The sequence below is a fragment of the Seriola dumerili genome, unplaced genomic scaffold, assembly GCF_002260705.1.
Source record: "Seriola dumerili isolate Sdu_G_001 unplaced genomic scaffold, Sdu_1.0 BDQW01000291.1, whole genome shotgun sequence".
Lineage (NCBI taxonomy): Eukaryota > Metazoa > Chordata > Actinopteri > Carangiformes > Carangidae > Seriola > Seriola dumerili.
Window position 1 is genome coordinate 7191443 of NW_019174546.1, and position 20287 is coordinate 7211729.

Genomic DNA, 20287 nt, shown 5'->3' on the forward strand with positions numbered 1-20287 from the left:
CACACAGCATTGTGCTAAGCTATCTCTTGGACTTTGAAACTAAAGGGCACTAAATTCATAGGTAAAGTATATCTATATAGTATATGGCTGCATTGTTGCCCTTATGCTTAGCTACAATCTAAATGTTTACATCTATTGATAACATGTAGAAATGCTATTTATCTTTTCACAGTACAACAGTTTTGAATTAGTCAGTCCAGAGTGAAAGCTCAGACACACCTCTGGGTATTTTTCTGTTTTACACATCATGTGTAAACAGCCAGTTTATGACACAGAGACAGACAGATAAAACAACAGATTCACACACACACCTGCTCTGACTCACAGCATCGTATGGGGTGGATCCTGGACACACCTGAAGTAGTTACCAGGGAGGGTAGCAAGCAAGTTTGAATGATAACAAATAGCACTATGAGATAGTGTGAAAGTACAATGGTCGACTTGTTTCTGTTGGAACGCAGCCATGCAATATATTCTGCACACACTTCGAAAACCATTGTCTGGATGATAGATTTGGAGATGATGTAGATAAAATTTTGGTCTGGTCTTTTTTTTTTGTTACCTGTCACCTTAATTTTACACATTTATTTTGTGACAATTTTAAAGCTGCTTGCAACAGTGAAAGAAAATAAGTTGACTTTATATCTCACCAACACTTTTAGTTAGCTTTAAACAAAACAACTTAATGAATTTGAAAAAAACAACAAAAGAAAAACAGCTATGCAAAGCTGTTTACATTGCAGGATTGTTGCTAGATTAAAAGAAAGAAAAAATGCTGCAAATGCTGCAATGAGGAGACAACAGTGCTGTGGCTCCAGTCTGCCTGCAGGTGTCATCAGCCTGTAATAAAACACAACAAGACACTGCAGGCTGTTCAGGGGCCCTCAGTCATCGGTCTCTGGGGGGCGCTCAGGATCTGTCAGACTTGTTTTGCATGCAGTAACAACTGAGAACTCTGCGATAATGCCTGACATATATATTTATTAAAATGTGATACAAGGTGAGGTCATATCAAGGGCAGCTATAGTGTAGTGTATTATAACTGTAGGCTTTACTTTCATAATAATCATTAAAAAAAAGAAAAAAAGAAATTGAAAAATATTGAAAAAACGATTAAATGTCTTCTCTTGATCTTTGAGAAACTAATGGTACTTAAATATGCATGATTCAGCCTCCTGAGTCAACAAACCTGTGTGTACTAGCACATTATGGCCAGGAGGGTGAAGCATTGCTAAGCACACATGAGTGCTGTAGCTGAAGCAAGAGCCTGATATCACATGGTCAGATAAATATAGGCTATCAAGCTAGTGGGTGTAAATCAGATCTGACCAATATTGAACTCTGTCTTCTCATAAATATTGTTTAATTTATCCAGTCTGCATGAGGTTACAGTAACTCCTTCACAATGAGTATCACAAAACAAAAAAACGTGTTCATTATTCAAGACATAATTACGACCATATGTCTTTAGTATATGCACAATAACACATTGTCTTGCCAAGTGATTGTGGAGTTTCAGTAAGACGAGGGGGGAGATGTAAGATATTAAGATAATTAACAATCTTATCTGATACTGATTAAGATTTAGATCTATAAGTTGCAACTAATGCTTTCATGGGGGAGAAATCAGTCATTGTAGCTTTAAAGACCAGCAATAAGCCACTATAAAATGAAAAGTTTTGAGTTGCCAGGTTGTGGAAAACAAAAAACAAAAAACAAAAAACATAAACAAAAAAAACAAAAAGAAAACTGTTGGCTGGTGTTTATCCTCCTCCAGCATAACTTGCTCTTGCTTTTTTAGTTCTCCACCTCATTAACCCTCAGTGTTGAACTAAACACTGAGTGTTGAACTAAACACTGAGGGCCATCTGCAACAAAATTCATTTAGTAACTACTCATTCACATTCATTCATTCACATTGACAAAAAAATCCATTATTAATAACTTACTAACATTTCTAATTGCAGACCTGTTGGCTTATTATAAAGAGAGAAATCAACTGGATTTAATCACCACCAGGACACTTAAGAGATATTTTTATTGACCTATAAAAGCATTAGTAAAGGATCCCATCACCTTGAATAAAGCTAGTTATATCTTTAGTTACAACCCCTTTGTGTGTTAGAAACTGGTAAGCCTAAAGAGTCCTCCACAAAAAAGCACTATGTGAATCACCAAAAATGCTATGGCAAGACAAATTCTGGATCACTCTCAGTCACTCATCCTCAAACTATGAAAGAACACATAAAATATAACTTTGATACCCCATTTGAACCCTCCTTCCATGCACTATAGTCCCTGAACAGCAATCATAAGTCATCATATGTTTGCTCTCACCTGAAATGTTCAAAAGTTATTACAAGTTATATACAGTAAATACTATTTATTTAGGTGTTTTCTTTAAATATATGTAGGCCTATATATAGGCTATATAGCCTATTCGATTTGCTGGCTTCTACAGTAGAAAGTGCAGGTTTTGTTTGCCATAGAAGTGGGCGGGGACAGAGTTAGTTCCTCCTGTCCCCCGCTGATAGGACATCTGCACTGTGCATCTGAAAGTCTTTGTATATATTCATGTATATATATTTATTCATCTATACTTTATTTATCTTTCATCTAGGTAGGCCTAACATGTCACTTGTAATTTCTGAAAGCCCAGAATCTAATTTACTGTTATATTGGTACTTTGTAGCGAAATGTTATGGAGCAACGGTTGCCATGGTTTTGGTTTGATTTTATTCTGCCTTTAAATAATATACACATAACATGGTTGTAAAAATATCCAGTACATATAGAAAACAGATTCAACGCTGTGCTTACACGAACTAAACAAACAAAAGAACTGGTGTCTTTTCATTTGAAATAAAAACATATATATAACAAGGAACAATAATATCGTTCTTTTTTCAGAAGCTGACTTGGTCTAGAACTGCAAAGAGAATGAGCATTTTCCTTTCAAATTGGTTACCAATGGTTACAGGTGCCATGTTGGGAAGAGTCAACAGCACACAGCCTTTGTGGGCAGGTGTGTTACCTGTGGCTCCCTCAGGAAGTAGCCTACACGTCCTAGAGCTCTGCTGCCACAGCTGCCTCCTGACACAGACACAATGAATCAGACGACGGTATAGATCATGAAATAGTTTTTTTTTCCTCGTCATTGTGTAATTCAGCTACAACCCGCTTTTGTTTAGGAGCTTGAGTCCGCACTCAGTCCAGCACTTGTTTAGGTGGCAGACGGAGGCAAATGCTTCCTGATAATAAAGAGGTGCGTCTTATTTCCATTCCAGTGATTGACTGCGCACGGCTTTCACCGCCGGAGCTGGGGGCATTGACGCATTGTGGAGTCGACAGGGGGTAGTAGCACTGCAACCCCGGCTTCGCTACACAACGGAGGCATCTATCGGCGAAACCGCGATGGCCGTGGTGCAGCTCGACACGGAGGACCATCAACCGGAGAACGGCTTCGTGTCCCCCGAAACCACGTCGCCGGGGCTGCTGACACGCATCGACGGTGCTGTTCTGCCGTTTCTCGGGGGATTTGGGAAGTACCAGAAACAGCTGATCGTGCTGACATGGATTCCGGCGCTATTTATTGGATTCAGCCAGTTCTCTGATAATTTCCTCCTTGCCCAGCCGAACAACACATGTGTCCAGCCTTTGGCAAACCTGACTAATCAGACTATAAGTCATTCCTCGTTGTTAGACAGGCCAAAAAACATCAGCGCGCGGCCAGCTTATATTTATGCCAATGGAAGTTACGGCAACCACAATGACACGACCAGCATGCAGTGTAGGTGCAGTGAGTGGACATTCGAGCTGCACACAGGACTTGTGCAGAACGTGGTTACCAAGGTAAGCTGTCCATATTGAGGATGGGCATCCTTTCCATCCCATTGTGTTGTGCATCCGCGACACCCTACCCGCTCTAATCCTGTTAGTGGGATTGATTTACGTTAGTAAGAGAATGAAATTCTGGCACTTATCAACACTACACCCATCGTTACAAATGTCACTTTTGAAGCTGCATTACAGTCATAGTTAATATGAAATTAAGCGCAGACCGTGTTATTTGGCAGCACTCTGCATAGTGGTAATGTTAAATGCCTCCTTTGTTGCATCCAAGGCGTGCATTTCTCCTCGATGGGCCGTCTGGCACTGAGTCATCTTATTCTGTAGGAATTCACCAGAGCCACGATTTGGATTGGTTCACTTTGGACCAAAAAAGTAGTATGAAGATTATATAGGTGAGAGCATGCATCGTGCTGACAGTGAGTCATCCCAACAGCTGACACAAAGTGTGATCTATAGCAGAGAGAGGCCACCATTGGCACTTTGGGCAGACCTGCCAGGGCTGGTGGAATTTGCCGGTTGTCGTAATGCACATAATAGACATAGAGCCTTTGATTTAGAGCAAAGGTCATTTGTGCACTCTCTAGAATAATGCAACCCCATGCCTGGCCAAACATCACCTGCCCTATCACCGGCCTAAACCAAACATCAGTGAGATTTTCTTGTAGCTTTCATTCTGACTCTGAGGGGGATGCCTTTACCTGCTATGGCATCACCATAATGTTGTAATATCCCTATCTGTGCATGCCAGGCTGAGGAGACAGTATAGGCCTGTAGTTATCACAGTTGGTCTGCTAGCTGGAGGAGGAAGGGTTTTACATCTCATTATGCCTATCAGCTCTTCTACCACTATGGATGCTGCATGCTTATATCAAGATATCAAGTTTTATTTTAGTGTGGGGAGAAAAGCATGAAACTTTAATCCACAAGACTCACTGAGTAAACTATTCACAGGATAATGTCCCTAAATCTCCATATTCTGATCATAAAGACCTGAGAAACGGAGAGAATTCATGTGTTCATCGTTCAGTTTTGCTCATAAAAAAGTTGAAGTGTTGATACACACCCTGATAACCTCATACACCCTTGCAGAGCACAGTAAATTGCATTTTAATCTGCAGCATCTTCACCTCTAAAGGGTTTGGAATTCATGCCATAATCAAAAGGCTTATCAGGAACATTTTGATCGGAAGCCAGGCTTTGAAGCCTCTCTGTGCTATAGGAAGGAGGTTGTGGCACCCGGAGCTTGCATCCACTGTGATACCAACAGCCCATCTGCTTATCACTGATAATGGACTCATTTAAATAAAGCATAATAAAATGCAGCTGTGGCCATTTAATTCAGCCATGAGCTGAGGGACAGTTTAAGTCTTGACTTCATTAACTGTCCGCAGGGTAATTTGGAGAGCAACAACTTTTTTATGGCTGGAGGTGCTCAAAATACTCCTCACTTGCAGCTGAAGATGTAGGCATATGCGAGGGGAATCGATTGGGTGGGTCTTTGTTACTAACAATCAAAAAATGTCTGTTCTCTCAGGCATAAAAAAATGAAGAGAAGTTTCCAGTGTGATGACTTTAGCTCTCAAACACTGCTGCCTCTCCTTTCATGCTGGCGTCAGAACCTGTAGATACTAACTTTTATGTTGCCTTTGCACACACACTGAGAATGTCATGTTGACACTACCACCATTGCGGATCAGTGACAGGGCTGAGCGGGGCTGGTAAAAGTCCCTGCCAGTGCTCGTCTTCCCTGACCCATGCAGTTCACATTCTGACAAGGTCACCGTTGGGAGAAATTGAATTAGATCGCAGGCGAATCCCAAAATGGAGCCAAAAATGAAGTAGAATTGAGTCTTGTCTCTTTTGACAACCAGTCTCTCACTCTTCTCAGGCCCCTTTTTTTTCCCCACCACAGCAGCGACACTAGGATCTGACACTTGAGCAGGAAGTGATGACTTGGCATTTCTCCTTGTGTTTGGATTGCCTAAGCATAACTTCACATGACTAAGCTCAGCTATCTGTGACACTTGATCCCAAAAAAGCAGAGCCAACACTGACAAAATGTGTTAGTGTCTGTCAAAATGTACCAACAAATTATAACAGCCATAGTACTCTGCTAACCCCTAATATCACGTGCGGTCAACATGTAAACAAATGTAGTTGATGATGTTTTCCCTGTTTGCAACTTACCAGGTTTTGTTTCCAGAATCGGTAGCAGAGGAATGCATGTCCGCTCGCTCCATTTTCTTGTCATCACAAAGGGAAGGCCTTGATGGAGGCAGCAGAGGTTGAGGTGGTGGTGAAGGATCCAAAGTGGTTAATGTGGAGACCCATCCTAATTGAGTCAAGGCTCTCCTCAGGGTCCGTCTTAATTGGACTGAGCCTAAGAAATGAGAATGTATCATTACTCAGAGACAGATAGAGTCTCTCTGCAACCTACCCTACTCAGCTCCCATTCAGATGGGTAGCAGCTGCACACACTGCCTGAAATAGTGACCTGAGAACCTCCTCAAAGCAAAGATTAACCTCTCTATTGATCCCCTATGAAAGTTTGCATCTCGTATTAATATCAGAGAAACAGTGCATTTAGGGACTGATGATTTTTGCATCTAAAACTCAATTTCAGTTTTTCCCCTCTTGTAATACTCCACGGTAGAATAGCATTTGGACTCCTACCAAACTATGCATTTAAGCTTTTTTTAAATGTGCTCTTCAAAATGTCAGAAAATTGTACAGAAATGAAATCCAAGGTCATTTCTTAAAATTGCTTGTTGCTTGACCAGCAGTCCAAAACCCAAATCTGACAAAAGCCACAAACCCTAATGTTTTAGAAGCCGGAACCAGCCAGTGTTTGGCACATTTGCTTAATAAATGCCTTAAATGATTGATTGATTGATTGATTGATTGATTGATTGATAATATAAATTGTTGTAGATTCATTTTCTGTTGATTGTTGAGCTGAAATGATAGAGCAAAAAATGCCAAAGATTCTGTGTTTATAGCTTCTAAATTGGTCTGAAGACACTAGTTTGGGCTTCAGGGAAACTGTAATGTAAATCTTTAACTACTGGGTTACTGATAATAAAAGTAATTGTTAGTTGAGTGATTAATGAAGTGACTGTTTCAGCATGACTCAGTATATAGATGGCACAATTATATGGTATGTATCTTTCTTAGAATGTGGGTTAGAGCATTGTATGGAAGTGATAAGAAAGATATGGTGCTAAAGCTCATTTCAGGGTACACCCAGACCCAGTATCAGTGTCTGGAGGTCCCACACCCATAGATCTGAAAGATGATCCTGTAGTCGAACACCAGTGCAGGCCTCTCTACTCTGTGTCCCTTCATACTGTTTACCCAGCTGGTTGGCTCCTTCCACAGACCCCGGATCAGTGTGGGACACTTTGAAACGGTCTCAGCTGTCGAAAGTCGATGACCCCACTGCAGATACCCAGTCAGCACACAATGACAGTCACTCACAGCGTCAGCTGGGAGGGAAGACGCTTGTGTGACCAAAAGATAAAACTAAACTTGTTGAAGCTGTGTGTGTGTGTGTGTGTGTGTGTGTGTGTGTGTGTGTGTGTGTGTGTGTGTGTGTGTGTGTGTGTGTTTCTGATGAGTGCTGTTTTGTAACAGGAAGGGATGAGAAATGTGGGGTGCCTGATCCTTGGCCTTGGTATAAGTTTGTTTTTTGGGATTGTGTAATGGAATTAAGGTTGTGGGAGTGTTGGTGTGTTGTCCATGCATATGCAGTTTATTTGGCGACAGAGAAGAGTAGTAGTAGTATATTAGTTGTGTAGTTACAAAATGAGACAGTGAATAGTAGATTGGAAGGCAAAGGTTTGTTGTTTCACCATCTGTCACTGTTGGTTGCAGGAAAATATAACTTGTCTAACATGTTAGTATTTCTCATCTGATGTGTTGTATAGTAGTATGACAGTTACTTGTCACACCTACAATATAAATTTGCACTACGGCAGTAAGTCCCTCGGGCTATATCTCCGGGGTCAGATATCTGTAGGATGTTTCATCCTTCTTACCACAAAGCTGCAATAGAGAGTGAGTATGGACAAAATAGATGTATCTTTTTGCTCTCACTCACCCTCCTTTTGCTCACGTTTGTTATTCTCTTTTACCCTCACCTATGCTAACGCCACATTATAGGATTTCAACCCTTTGGTGAGGCAGTGGTGCTAAAACTTGCACTTGGAAGCAGAAAGAGTCTGATAACCACAGAGATGGTCTGTTGCTAGGCAGTAACTATGCAGCAGTCTCTCCATGTGTTTTCTGCTTTCTCCTCACAAGTGCTTTTAAGCATCTCTGTCTCTTTAGCTTGTTATCCTTCCCCATTCCTATCTTTATTCTTCACGTTTCTCTCTATCTTTTACATGTTCTGTTTCTACATTGTATAATCTTTATTCCTCCCTCCTCCTGTGCTTTCATCCATCTCCCTCCCTTCCTCCCCCTCCTCTCAATCCCCCCCACCCCCCGCCCACCTCTCCGTAGTTCAACGAGTGCAGAAATGTGCAGCTGTAGTTGAGAGTGTCTTCATCTGAGCTAATGAGACTCGCTGGTGTAGACCGATCATTGCTGGCCGGTCATTTGAGAGAGGTCGACAGACACCCTGGGGATTTCAACTGAATTGCTCTTAGCCCTTCATTGTTCTGCATTTTTCTGTCAGCTAATAGATTTGTATGTGTCTTGCTCAACTCTGCACACTGACTTCTATTCATTACTCCCAAATGAGAAAGACAATAGCAAGGGAGCAACAGACAGAAATAATAGGGGCATAGCAGACAAGCTGCATGGATTTGACTCATGCTTAGACTGAATCACAGTTTGCCGGGATTTCTTTGTTCTGCTGTGGCTGAAAGTCAATGCTAATGATGGTGTATGAGCTCGGAAAGAGTGTTGGCCTGGAGAGAGACGGTGTTTAATAATATATGCAAATTGGCAGATGCTTTTAAATAAAGCACATTAATGATACTTTGGCAATCACAACCTGCCATGCGCTGCCCATTTGGACATTGCACATTTCAGCAGCACTTAGCACTTGTGAGACGTACTGCTGCTTTGCCTTTGTCATATGACTTGGGAATGCTCAATATGTTGGTATTTTACAACATTGGTCTGTCTGGGGTCAACTGCAGATGTCTGGTTCTACACAGTCACCCGACTGTCATCCAGCGGTGCAGTGCTAGCACCTGTATAACCACAGACTCAAGAGTTTGTCATGCTCCTGGAGGAGGGAAGCTTCAGCCTTTTAAACACCTTGGTCTTGCAGTGATTGCGCAACAGCAACTTGTTTGCCTCCCCCTGTGTTTTTCTCTGCTGACATTGATACTGAAACCATGAATGAGTGGCATGCCTGGATCATGTGATGGCAGGGTGGCTCTGGGTAATCCTGGAGCGTTCCATTCTGGACAAGTCACTATGGTAGAGGTTATGCGAGGTTAGAGCCCCTCAGAGAAAAATGTAGGAACAAACTAAACTTTTTAGTTGGAGCTGCCACACGAAATTAATGTCATTTTAACTTGACATGGCAGTGTGTTTTCTTGTTCTTCTCATAGAAAGAAGGTGTAGTGTATAGATGAAACAGAACTGAGGTCGGTGTTTATCAGCCTCCCGTATACGCGATGCACCTGCTATGGCCACCACACCCCTGTCTGCTCCTTCCTGCCGCTTCTGTCAGCACAGACAACTGGGAGGCATATGTTCTCAAAAAGATTCCTAATATCCACCTCCTCTGTGAAATTTAAAGTCTGTTACTCTCAGGATCAACCACTCTACCAGGACCATTTAGTAATTATGTCAATGTTTGTCCAAGCTACAGGTTTGGCTAGACTATTTTGAGTAGCGAGTTTCTGCACACACACCACTGGGCTTTACATTTGCTGCTGCACCGCTTTGCGATCATTGCTTGTGCTGTGTACGAGGCCTGTTTGTCACAACTTGTCAGTGCTGTGGGGGAAAAAGAAAAAAATCAGGGCGTGCACAATTAATTCAAAAGCAGTCACGCACTGCATTGTTTGCACTCTAGGAATCTCTTTGCTGCTAGTTTGGAGAGTTTTTCTCAAGAGAGAAAATAAGGAGAGGCAGAGGGGTCTGTCATAGAACATCTCGACACACAGTAGAGGAGGCAATAGTAAATAATGAAATAATAAAATCTTATTTTATGCAGACCTGATGATTTGGATTGAGGAAATTACTGGCGTAAACAGAGATGATTTAATCCCGGATGTTGATTTGCAGAAAATAAATAAGATCCTCCAACATTTGCAGTGGCATCACAAGTCAAATATGTGGGCGTTGTATAAACATGCATAGTGGAGGAAAACCCCAATGCATCATTTTGATAATTTACACAGCTTTTTTATACTTATTGCAGAATCACTATTTTCAAGACATTTTTTGGGGACCCCTGAGCCTCAAGTCTAACAGTTAAACACCTTGCAATATATTCTGTGTAAAATAATGGAATATTTAAGAAAGGACATTTCACTGTTATGTGTTTTAGGTGGCAATAAGGACTATAAATCAGACAGCCCAAGGCAAGAGTGATAGTCCAGAGACAACAATTGCTCATCCTCAAAACATTTTATTTCTCTTTCACTTTTTTTTACCAGCATAAATTTCTTGGAACTAATGCCTGTGTTTATTTGTCTCTACAGTGGAGTCTGGTGTGTGACTCAGCATGGAAAGTCCATATTGCAAAGTTCTCTCTGTTGGTGGGATCCATCTTTGGATACCTGGTGTTTGGAATCCTTGCTGACTGGTAAGATTTTCAGCCAAGTTTTGTCACACTAAGTCTTATATGTAGAAATGTAGAAATGAAAAGGTATTTTCAAGCATCCACATTTCTTTTTACCTTATTTTGTAGGTTTGGCCGCCACCCAGTGCTAATCATATCGGTGCTGTTCATGCTGGTGTTTGGTCTGACTGTGGCCTTCTCTGTCAACGTCCCCATGTTCAGCACCCTGCGCTTCTTTGAGGGCTTCTGCCTGGCAGGAATCACCCTTTCCCTCTACGTCCTCAGTAAGTCTTTAACTATCACCTAAAAGCCTTGTGTTCATTGACCCTTTGGTAAACCTCACTGCCTTTGCTGTTGTTGCTACCCCTGTCATCTCCATTGTAGCACAGCACACAGGCTATGCAGTTTATGCTGGTATTGTTAGCAGACTAACTACACCTATTTTAGTAATTTCTGACACACTGGATCTCAGATATCACACAGACATAAATGAAAGCAGGCTTCTCATTTCTACCAGAGGATAGTCAATTTGTAAATTGAAATTACAACTTTTCTCTCTGTCTCCAACTTTAATATTTCTACTTGACATAATTTAAACAAGATTTCTATAAAAGCATCTTAAATATGCACATGATGGCTACATTCATGTTAGAAGTAATGTTAAAGGAACTATTTGTAAATTTTGCTGTTGCTACATAGCAAACGTTAGCATTAAAAGCTGTTTACTTACCAGTCCTGCCAAGAGCTTCAGCCATTGTTGTGTTTACAAGACAAGAGGTTATAATACGCCTTTGAGCAGCGCTACTTCTTCAGGGCAGACTGGACGCTACAGTGACTTGGTATCCAAAAGTGACTAGATGGTCTGACCGGGCCGGTGGTAGCTGGTTAGCATGCTAACTTCAGTAAAAGAAAAGAAGTGAAAGAAACAGAAGCAAAACAAGAGGATTAATTTCCAACGCTGGAGACAGCTCTTGGCGGGTAAAGTAATGAAGTTTGATATTGAACTCACAATGTTTCTTCTAGACTGGTAAGTAAACAGCCGTTAATGCTAATGTTAGCTATGTAGCAACAGCAAAACTTACAAATAGCTCCTTTAGCGGAATGAAGCTAAAGCTAACAGGTCATAGGCAAAACATCAGCCTCTTACAAGAGATAAGGCTTTGAGAAGAAGATATTAATTGACTATGTTTGGAGAAACAAAAAAACTAATTTGTGCTCCTAATTTTAATAATTTTGTGCTCTCAAATTAATAATTTTTACACACTAAACTTTTTTTTCTTCCCTCCATGAAACCTCTTTAAACCTCACATCTGTGTTGAATGAGTATTTTGCCTTATACTATGCCTGATGCAGAGATGTTTTGCCCTGGGCCCTGCAGGTAGAACCCTCTGAAAGCTAGTTGTTGCTTTATCTCAGGTTTGTAGAGGGTACTTGGTTTTAATGTTTCCACTAAACAGAGGTGCTGACAAGATATGGCCACAGCAGTAATGCAGGAACAGCCTATAGAGAATGGATGCCTATTTCCTGGAACATGTAGTTATCTGAAGATCAAACTGGTTTGTTGGCTCCATGTCTAGGAAAAAGGAGCATCTCTTGTTGTTCAAACACTGTAAGGAGTGGTTTTCCTGTCAGGGCTAAGTCAATACTTCAATATTATTCATCACCTCCATATAATCGTATTATGACATTCCTAAATGTTGTGTTTGACAAACTTTTAGCCAAAATCTGTCACAGCATTCTATTTTACGTACTGGAAAATATATATTTTGAAAATAATGCCGTGATATTATGATTATATTATTACAATTCTAATTTTGTCTATACCGCCCTCTCTTAATCCTTAATATCCTCCCACTGTTACTGTGCTCACTAACAACCTGACACACCTAATCAAAAAGCTATTCCACTTTAATTCCTGTCTCTAGCTGAGGATAGCATTCAGCTAAAAGAAGAGTAATTGTGTTGCAGTGACCTCCTAACATTTATTAAACTGAGAGCCATTGTTGGGATAAATTCTCATTACTGAGAAACTGCCACCCTCCGTATCCTTGAAGTGAACTCTTTAATTTTGATTTAGGTGCACCCGCATGTGTCTTTTCCCGAGATTTTAATCCTTGTTGCTGCTAATCAATATTCTGATAACGACAGAAGGGGTGGGGGGTGGGGGTGGGGGTGGGGGGCTTGTCTTCACTATAGCTTCACCCATCACTGCAGGAAAAGTCTCCACAGACTCTTGTGCTCGTGGAGATGAATCCTCTCTGTTGATGTGATCTTCTCCCTGCACAGTAAAGGTTTAAATAATTAGTTCTGTGGGATGTTATGCGGGAATATTACTGTATGCAGGTTTCCAAGAATGGGGAAGAAGGGACTTTTTTGATAGCATCCTGATAATTGGCCTTGCAGTTGATGCACATTCTGATCTCAGCAATGGATCCTTAAAAGCCTCTTTGGCTGTGGTAATTGACCAGTGTGGAGGCAGGTTGCAAAAGTGGAGGGAAGGGAAGATGAGCGGGAGGGAGCAGGGTGAGATGATGAAGGAAGGGGCCCTCAATGTCCTTGTCTTTCTAATTTTTTGTATACCTTGAAAAGCATTGCTCCACTCCCAAAATAGAAGGACCGTTAAATCCCAAGACAAAGGGAAAAGGGCGGAGCAGACGGAGGCAAAGGGGTGGAGTTGTACTGTATAGCAGTTTATCAAATTTAAATGAACTTGACATCAGCGTCCATTGTTTTCACATAAACTTACAGTTTATAGTTTGAATGAATCTGTGGTTCTCAACCTGGTAGTTGGAGCCCATAAAGAGGTGGAGAGATAGCACAATAATTTTACGGAGACAATATTTCTCTGTATTTCTCTGAGACAAGCTTATATAACATGCCTATTTGGGTTTTTTTGTCATATTTTAGCTCTTATCTTATGAAATGTAGATTAATATTAAGTTAATTGATGCATTTTCTTCATTCCAAATAAATGGCATATTTGTCTTAGAGAGTCCAATTATTGTGAGTCAGAGTAGAGAATTTTTAATACCTCACATCTGCTTTCTTTCTTTCTTCTCAATATTCTTTCTGGAGTTATTTTTTGTTATTCCTCGATCTTTCCCAGTCTCTACTTTTTAAGTTTACCTTCCCTGCCCGCCTCTCCTGCTCTACTGTTTTCTTCCCTATTTTTACATTCATTGCATTTACTATTCTACCATACAGTCTGCAATCTGCAAAACTACAATACAGTGTTCACAGAGTAAATGAAGTGGTCATGAACAACCTGTTGCTAGGAGTGTTCTTTTCTTTATTGAAATGCCTTATGAAATATTGATGCAGCACCTTACCCTCTACAATCATATTCAAGTACCTATGCGGTTGAGCAATGGTTTAGAGGCCTAGACGTCGCTAAGATGATATGTCAAAAGCTTCTGTAGCTTTATAGACAAGTAACTCTAGGGGTAGTCAGGCCTGTGTTAAACCAGGACTGTGGAGTCTGGTTAAATAACCTATGTTATCCTATGTAACAGCAAGTTCCTCAGTTAATGAGCATAGAACAAGCAGGCGAGCACAGACTTGTCATCCAATCAGTCATTGTATTTCCTCCTTGTTGTTGCAGGGTCATCCATTTAGCTTGCTCATGAAACAATAATCAAACTTATTCCCTCACATAAGCTGCTCCATTGAATCAACAGTGTCCTTTTGACTGTTCAGAAATGATAGCTCTGTCTAAGAGAGCTCGTATCACTATATAGTAGATCCAACTTGAGCACGGCTTAGCTGGACATACGCTTGCATATTTGTATAGGTTTTGCATTACTATACTACCGCCCTTATTTCTAATCATGTGTGGCTCCTGTCACATGATATTTACCCTGTAGCCACTCTGTATTGACAAAACTTCACCAGAGCCGGTCCAGCAGTAGGAACACAGTTGTTCAATAACACATTACTGGAGAGAATCAATCCTTTTGTTTCACGGCATGCCATTTAGGGTATTTAATGCATTTGCATGAGAATTGGCCACATGCTAAGAGTTTAACAAAGCTAATATATACTGGTGTCTTGACACTGTGTCAGTCATGTGACATTGCTTCATGTAACATTATAAACCACATGATCCTCTTTCGTGGCTTGCTTTGTTTGACTCTGCTTACAAAGGAAAGTCTGAGCCAAATCCCGGCTTCAGCTGTTTTTGCACTGGAGACGTTACACTAATCCCCCTTTCTCATCAATCCATGAGCAATTAGGTCTTAGTTCATGCATCTTGAAGCCTGGAAGCGCCAATATGTACGATTATTTTAGTCTGGACAATATAATTGCAATCTTCCTGTTTGGTTTGACAATTTCATACATCCTTGTGAATACGGCCATGCAGTAATAAGAAGATAGCACCTTCCTGACCCCCTGTATATTACCTCATTGCTCCATGGAGGCATCAATCAGGAAACCCATTTTCAGGACATGGGTGAGCTCCTTTTTTTTTTAAGAGTGTGGAGCAATTTGTGCACAGCTACTACCCGTTCCGCCAGGATGGCCTGTCAGAATCAAGCCCAGTGCAGGGCCCAACATGGCTGATATGATGTGACACTTATACAGCTCCTGACGCTAACTGCCACACAGAGAGACAGAAAAGAGAATCGGTGGCGGGCTGGTTTCAGACATTCAGACAACAGAATGGGTACCAGCAACTACTATGAGGAGAAAAAAGAAAAAAAGAAAAAGAGGAACGTAAAGACTGAGAGGAATGCGGAAACTGCACGGGGGATAGAGGGAGGAAAGTTTTTCACCTCAGAAGAGTATTAGACTAAGAGGCAGTTTGACACAATTACACCACCACCTCAAGTGAAAGTGAAGTCTTTCTGTATATTAACATGAAGCCCTTTCATGTATAAACCAAGCAAATGCATCTCTCTAATCCAAAGTATACCAGCAGAATAGCAAAGCCGATAGCTATAGAAAGTCATCTGATGCAGCACTACTATTTATACCCCAGTGCTCCAACAGTGTGAGCTAGCCTCTTTAGCATCACAGCACCAGGCAGGAAAGGCTCATAGTGCCTATAGCTGAGCATCATAGTGCTGCTCACTACTGCATTTTTTTTCTTTTACAGTAAACACCCCTGCCCCACCCTCCCCCTCCTGTACATCACCTCTGAACCTTATCTACACCCCCACCCCACACACACACAAACACGAACACACACACACACACACTCACACATACATACAAAGACACACTGCACATCATCATGCTGAGTCATGCTAGCTGGCTGCGCTGGGTGTTTGTGTGAGAATTTTGTGATCAGCTTGAGACGAGGCGATTGTGTACTGGGGCAGTGGGCCAGAGCTTGCTCTTTGTTTACACAGGTTATATCATGCACTCACATCAGCTCTTTGGGGCTAAAATCTTTTGTTTTTCTAACACATAAATTACCCCACCCACACCCCCACCCCCCCAAAGTATTTATTTACACCAAATATCAGTTTAGCAGTATTATTACACTGAGAAAGGGACACATATCATATAACTTTCTGAAACAATTGTAGGTTAAAGTGAGGTTTCACTCGATAAAAAAAGTGTGTGCATGACTTAATGTTTTTCATCTTACAACTCTGACCTCCTGAAAACAACTATTTAATATTTTTAAGCAGCAGGAGGTTTACTTTGAGAGCTACATGTAATTGCCTTACAGAAAAGAGCTAATGTCTCTACACTCATCCTATGTGGATGTTCACTTTCCATGTCTGACTCAGGGGCAGCATGTCTATACATGCCATAGCTGTGTGTGAGAGAAGCCTTGTAGAGAGAGATACTGTAGACATGCACAGAGAGAGAGAGAGAGAGAGAGAGAGAGAGAGAGAGAGAGAGAGAGAGAGAGGGACAACAGACGGAGCGCATGATTCTGTTGGGTCATGCATCATAAAGAGCTTCATGATTTTTCTGTCAGTAACCTTTGACACACATGCTCATGACTGCTCTGTGCGTGATGATCTAGAAGGCAAAAGTTATTTTTAATGGCGGATGTTGTGGCACAAACGCATGCTAATGCTTTGGCAAAATAGCCAGCTCACGTTGTCGTCCTCCTACTATACTTATTTATTTTAATAAAAGATGGTGCATTCACAGGGATAGGAAACTTCAAAAAAATGATGTTGAGATTTATCAGTACATGTGTAGTATCAATAACATTTCCAGAGCTTAGTCAAGACAAGCTTTCCAAACACTATGATGGAGGGGACATTCTTTTTTTTCTGACAAAGCCAGATGAGAGGTCAGGGCCACATAAATAAAGGCAATGACTGCAACAGATCACACAAAAGCACAGACGACCGTGGCTGGCACTGGATAGTCATCTAGCTGACCATAATTGTAAAAAAAAGATATCATTGGCAATTTGAAATTTATTTTGAAAACCTAGCCTGTTACTATTCACCACAAAATGACAAAAATGAAACCGCGTCATGCACTGAAATAACCTTGTATTCCGAGCTGATTTAGTACTGTGGTCTTGTATTGAGTCATGGCTAAAATTCACACTGGATCCATTATTTATATAACCGGCTTGGATTTTGTTTAGTTAATAATTCCAGTTGCTGCTTATGGAATTTTTTTTATGTCTCCAAGAGAAGCTGCAAGACAAGACAAAGAAGATAAAGAGATAAAAAATAATGTTAAATGTATCACATTAATGACTAATCCATAAATCTTAGATGACCCCATATGAGCAAGTGTAGTTTCTCCGGGGGTGAAAAAAAAAAGAAACACACATTGTCGTGTATTTCCACCAATACGGTAATTTTGCTCCTGACACGCCCAGACACTCGCACTTTATTGATTGTGTGGGTAGTGTTTGCTGTCACTCCTTCTGTACATGAACTGGACTAGTATGGGTAGTGATCAAGTGCCTAAACACAAACCGAAGACTACATTTAACTAGACACACAGTGAAGGGAAGCACTCGTGATATGAATGGCATTACAGCACTCTGCTCTACTTTTCCATAGCAGTTTGCGTTAAAAGCTTTTTTGAAGAGTGCTAAAGTTATAATTTGACTGCCCTTAGTGTTAGTGAGTTAGTTATTACTTTGGAGGTTTTAACTGTCTATTGCAACAATATTACGTATTTTAGTTTGGCGGTTTCGCTCTGCTCTGCTCTTCTCATGGGATGTGTCTGAACGAATCCAGTCAAAATTGACACAGACTGTCCGTCAGCTTACAACCCCTCTGGCACCGCCTGAGATACACAACATTTATTGGAACATTAACACATTAAAAGAAACATTTAAAATTCATGTAAATCTAAATGCTAATACAGGAGGAGGCTAAGGAGGTGGAGGTAATAAAACTGCTAAAAGCATGCAGCAGTTCAATAGCAAGAAATAAGTGCTGTGGTGTAGACGGATAGAATGAGTACAGCAGTGTGTGTGTGTGTGTGTGTGTGTGTGTGTGTGTGTGTGTGTACAGATACAGAAAGGTTGGCGTCACATATGATTGGATGTGTCGGCTTAAGCTACAGCAATTCTCAGTATTTACTATTAACTACTGTTAATGTTCAAGTGTGTGTGTGAGTGAAAACAGAGTATCAGCATTTGAGAGCACCTTTTAAAGAATCTTATGTGGTATGCAAAGCCAAAGCCTAACATTTGGTCATGTGACAACACACGTGTCGCGTGAGGTTCCATGAGGTGCTTTCTCTCTGTGGTTCCCTCCTGTTACCACAGGCATTAATCTCTCTGCGCACAGACGAGGCAGCACAGAAAGATGGAAGCTCTGTGTGTAAATGGTTTCATTTTGTGTCAATGTCAGATGCCTCAAGTCTGGCAGACAGCATTCTTCCTTTGCCTTTCTCCTCCCCTCACCTGTCTTACTCTCTGTTTTGTGTGTATGCCATTTATGGATATCACTCAGTCTGGCCTGACCTGAGTAATGTGTGCCAGATCCGACTCTGAAGAGAAAAGCTTTTCATTTCCCACCATATGCCTATGCTTCCCGAAGGACAGCAGCCAGGTCCGCCTCAAACCACTGCAGAGATATTGTCCTGCCATCAGACGGACTTCTCCATTCTGGGGGTTAAGAATGGCCTGAAAGAGATGATGAAATATATAGTAAGGCAGGGTGTGACATAGACCGTGTATAGAGTGCAAATGTGTTTCAGCCAAAGAGTGGTATTTTCCATGATCAGAGGTTGAACTGTCCTCATGCTTCCCCGTAAGCCGCTCGAGCTGTCTGCTGATAAATGGGTTAAGGTGCAGACTTTTTTTTTTTTTTTCTCTCTGAGCAGGGTTAAAGTTCTCTTTTTGTGCAGAGTTTGCATTTCGGTTGCCCTGCACACTTCCTCCTATCGCACATTTTTATTCTCAGTCTATATTTTAAACTGGATGACTTGGAGTCATGTTCCAATTATCATGCAACACTTTTGAAAGACAATGCATCACATAACCTCAAACTATCTCACACTGCAAACTCCTGAGTGAAGTTCAGTGATTGGCGAAATCAGCATTGTCAACCTTTGCACTTTCTTTTTATGGGTGTTAAAAAAAAAAAAAAAAAAAAAAAAGGAGTGGTGTGTCAGATCTTCTTTGGTCAGGCTGATGAATCTGTTGTGTTAAGGTAACCACCCCTGACTTAGTCTCATATTTGTGTCAAAGTGTAAGCCGTTCATCAGTCACTCTGTTCCCATTTCCTGTGAGGGCCGATGGCTTGGTTTTGTGCCCATCTTTCTGTGTCTGTTTAGAAACACACTCATGCACAAACATTTTCAAAAGAAAATACTCTCCTGCTTGTGTTTCTACTTGTAGTTTGATTGCTGAGAATTTCAGCTCACGAACAAAGGAAAGTGCCTGTGGCTAGTTGGGGCTAGTTGGCATTCTTTGCAGCTCCAGATAAGGGACTAATCAATGAGTATGACCTTATTCTTAGTCAATAACCCCCTTTCATTGCTTGGAAGAAGAGGGAGGGTACCTTAGGATATTTGTGTGGTAACACAATCACCACTACATATAAACAAAGAGAGAAGAAAATGCTTCTGAGCCTTCTTTGGAGGTTATCTGCCAGAGAGATTGTAAATAAACTGCTGTTTGTTCTTGCTCATATGTACCCAGAATCTCAATGATGTACCATCAGTAGGATCCTCTCTGTGCGCCATGAGCAGAGAAGACCGTTCTACATTACCTTTAACTGATCTGACAAAAGGCCTTTGACCTTGTCAGCAGAATATGTCTGCTCATGCTCCATTGGGCCTTCTCCCATAGCCTCTTGGATGATTGGGTTCTCTTGAAATGTGAAGGATACCTTGAGAGCAAAGTGACCTGTTCTCAGAGACCTCCCTGACTAACTGCGAGTTGCAGAGGGCTAAACACTCGCCTCCACACTGTTTGATTTCTTCCCCTACGGGATCACTGTGTTCCACTGATGATGCAGTTTGCCTTGACCAAACTCTTCGATCTACAGTAAGTCCAGGCAAAGATCAAGGTTCATTGGTTCCTAATCAGGGAAATGCTGTGTGCTGACAATGCTGCACTGGCTTGTCACTCAGAGAGGGAACTGCAAGAACTCATCAGCAGCTTTGCACGTCTGAATTTGAGTTTGGTCTCAACAAGCATTTTCCATCTGTGACCGCAGCTTTTAAGGCGTGGAGCTTTAACTGTGTACTGATAAAAAAAAAAAAAAAAAAACCTACCCGTTAAGGATGAGCCCCATACAG

The 20287-nt window shown here is 41.2% G+C and overlaps 1 protein-coding gene across 1 annotated transcript in view; it reads left to right on the forward strand.

Annotated features, from left to right (window-relative positions):
• Positions 1–3294: 3294 nt before the first annotated feature.
• LOC111231224 (solute carrier family 22 member 23-like) overlaps positions 3295–20287 on the forward strand; it is a gene marked incomplete at its 5' end in the record, with an annotated part of 31290 nt that continues 14297 nt past the window's right edge. The window contains 3 exons of the mRNA XM_022758262.1: positions 3295–3852; positions 10521–10624; positions 10730–10884. Coding sequence (XP_022613983.1) covers positions 3295–3852; positions 10521–10624; positions 10730–10884 — 817 coding nt within the window. The remainder of the gene's footprint in view (positions 3853–10520; positions 10625–10729; positions 10885–20287) is intronic.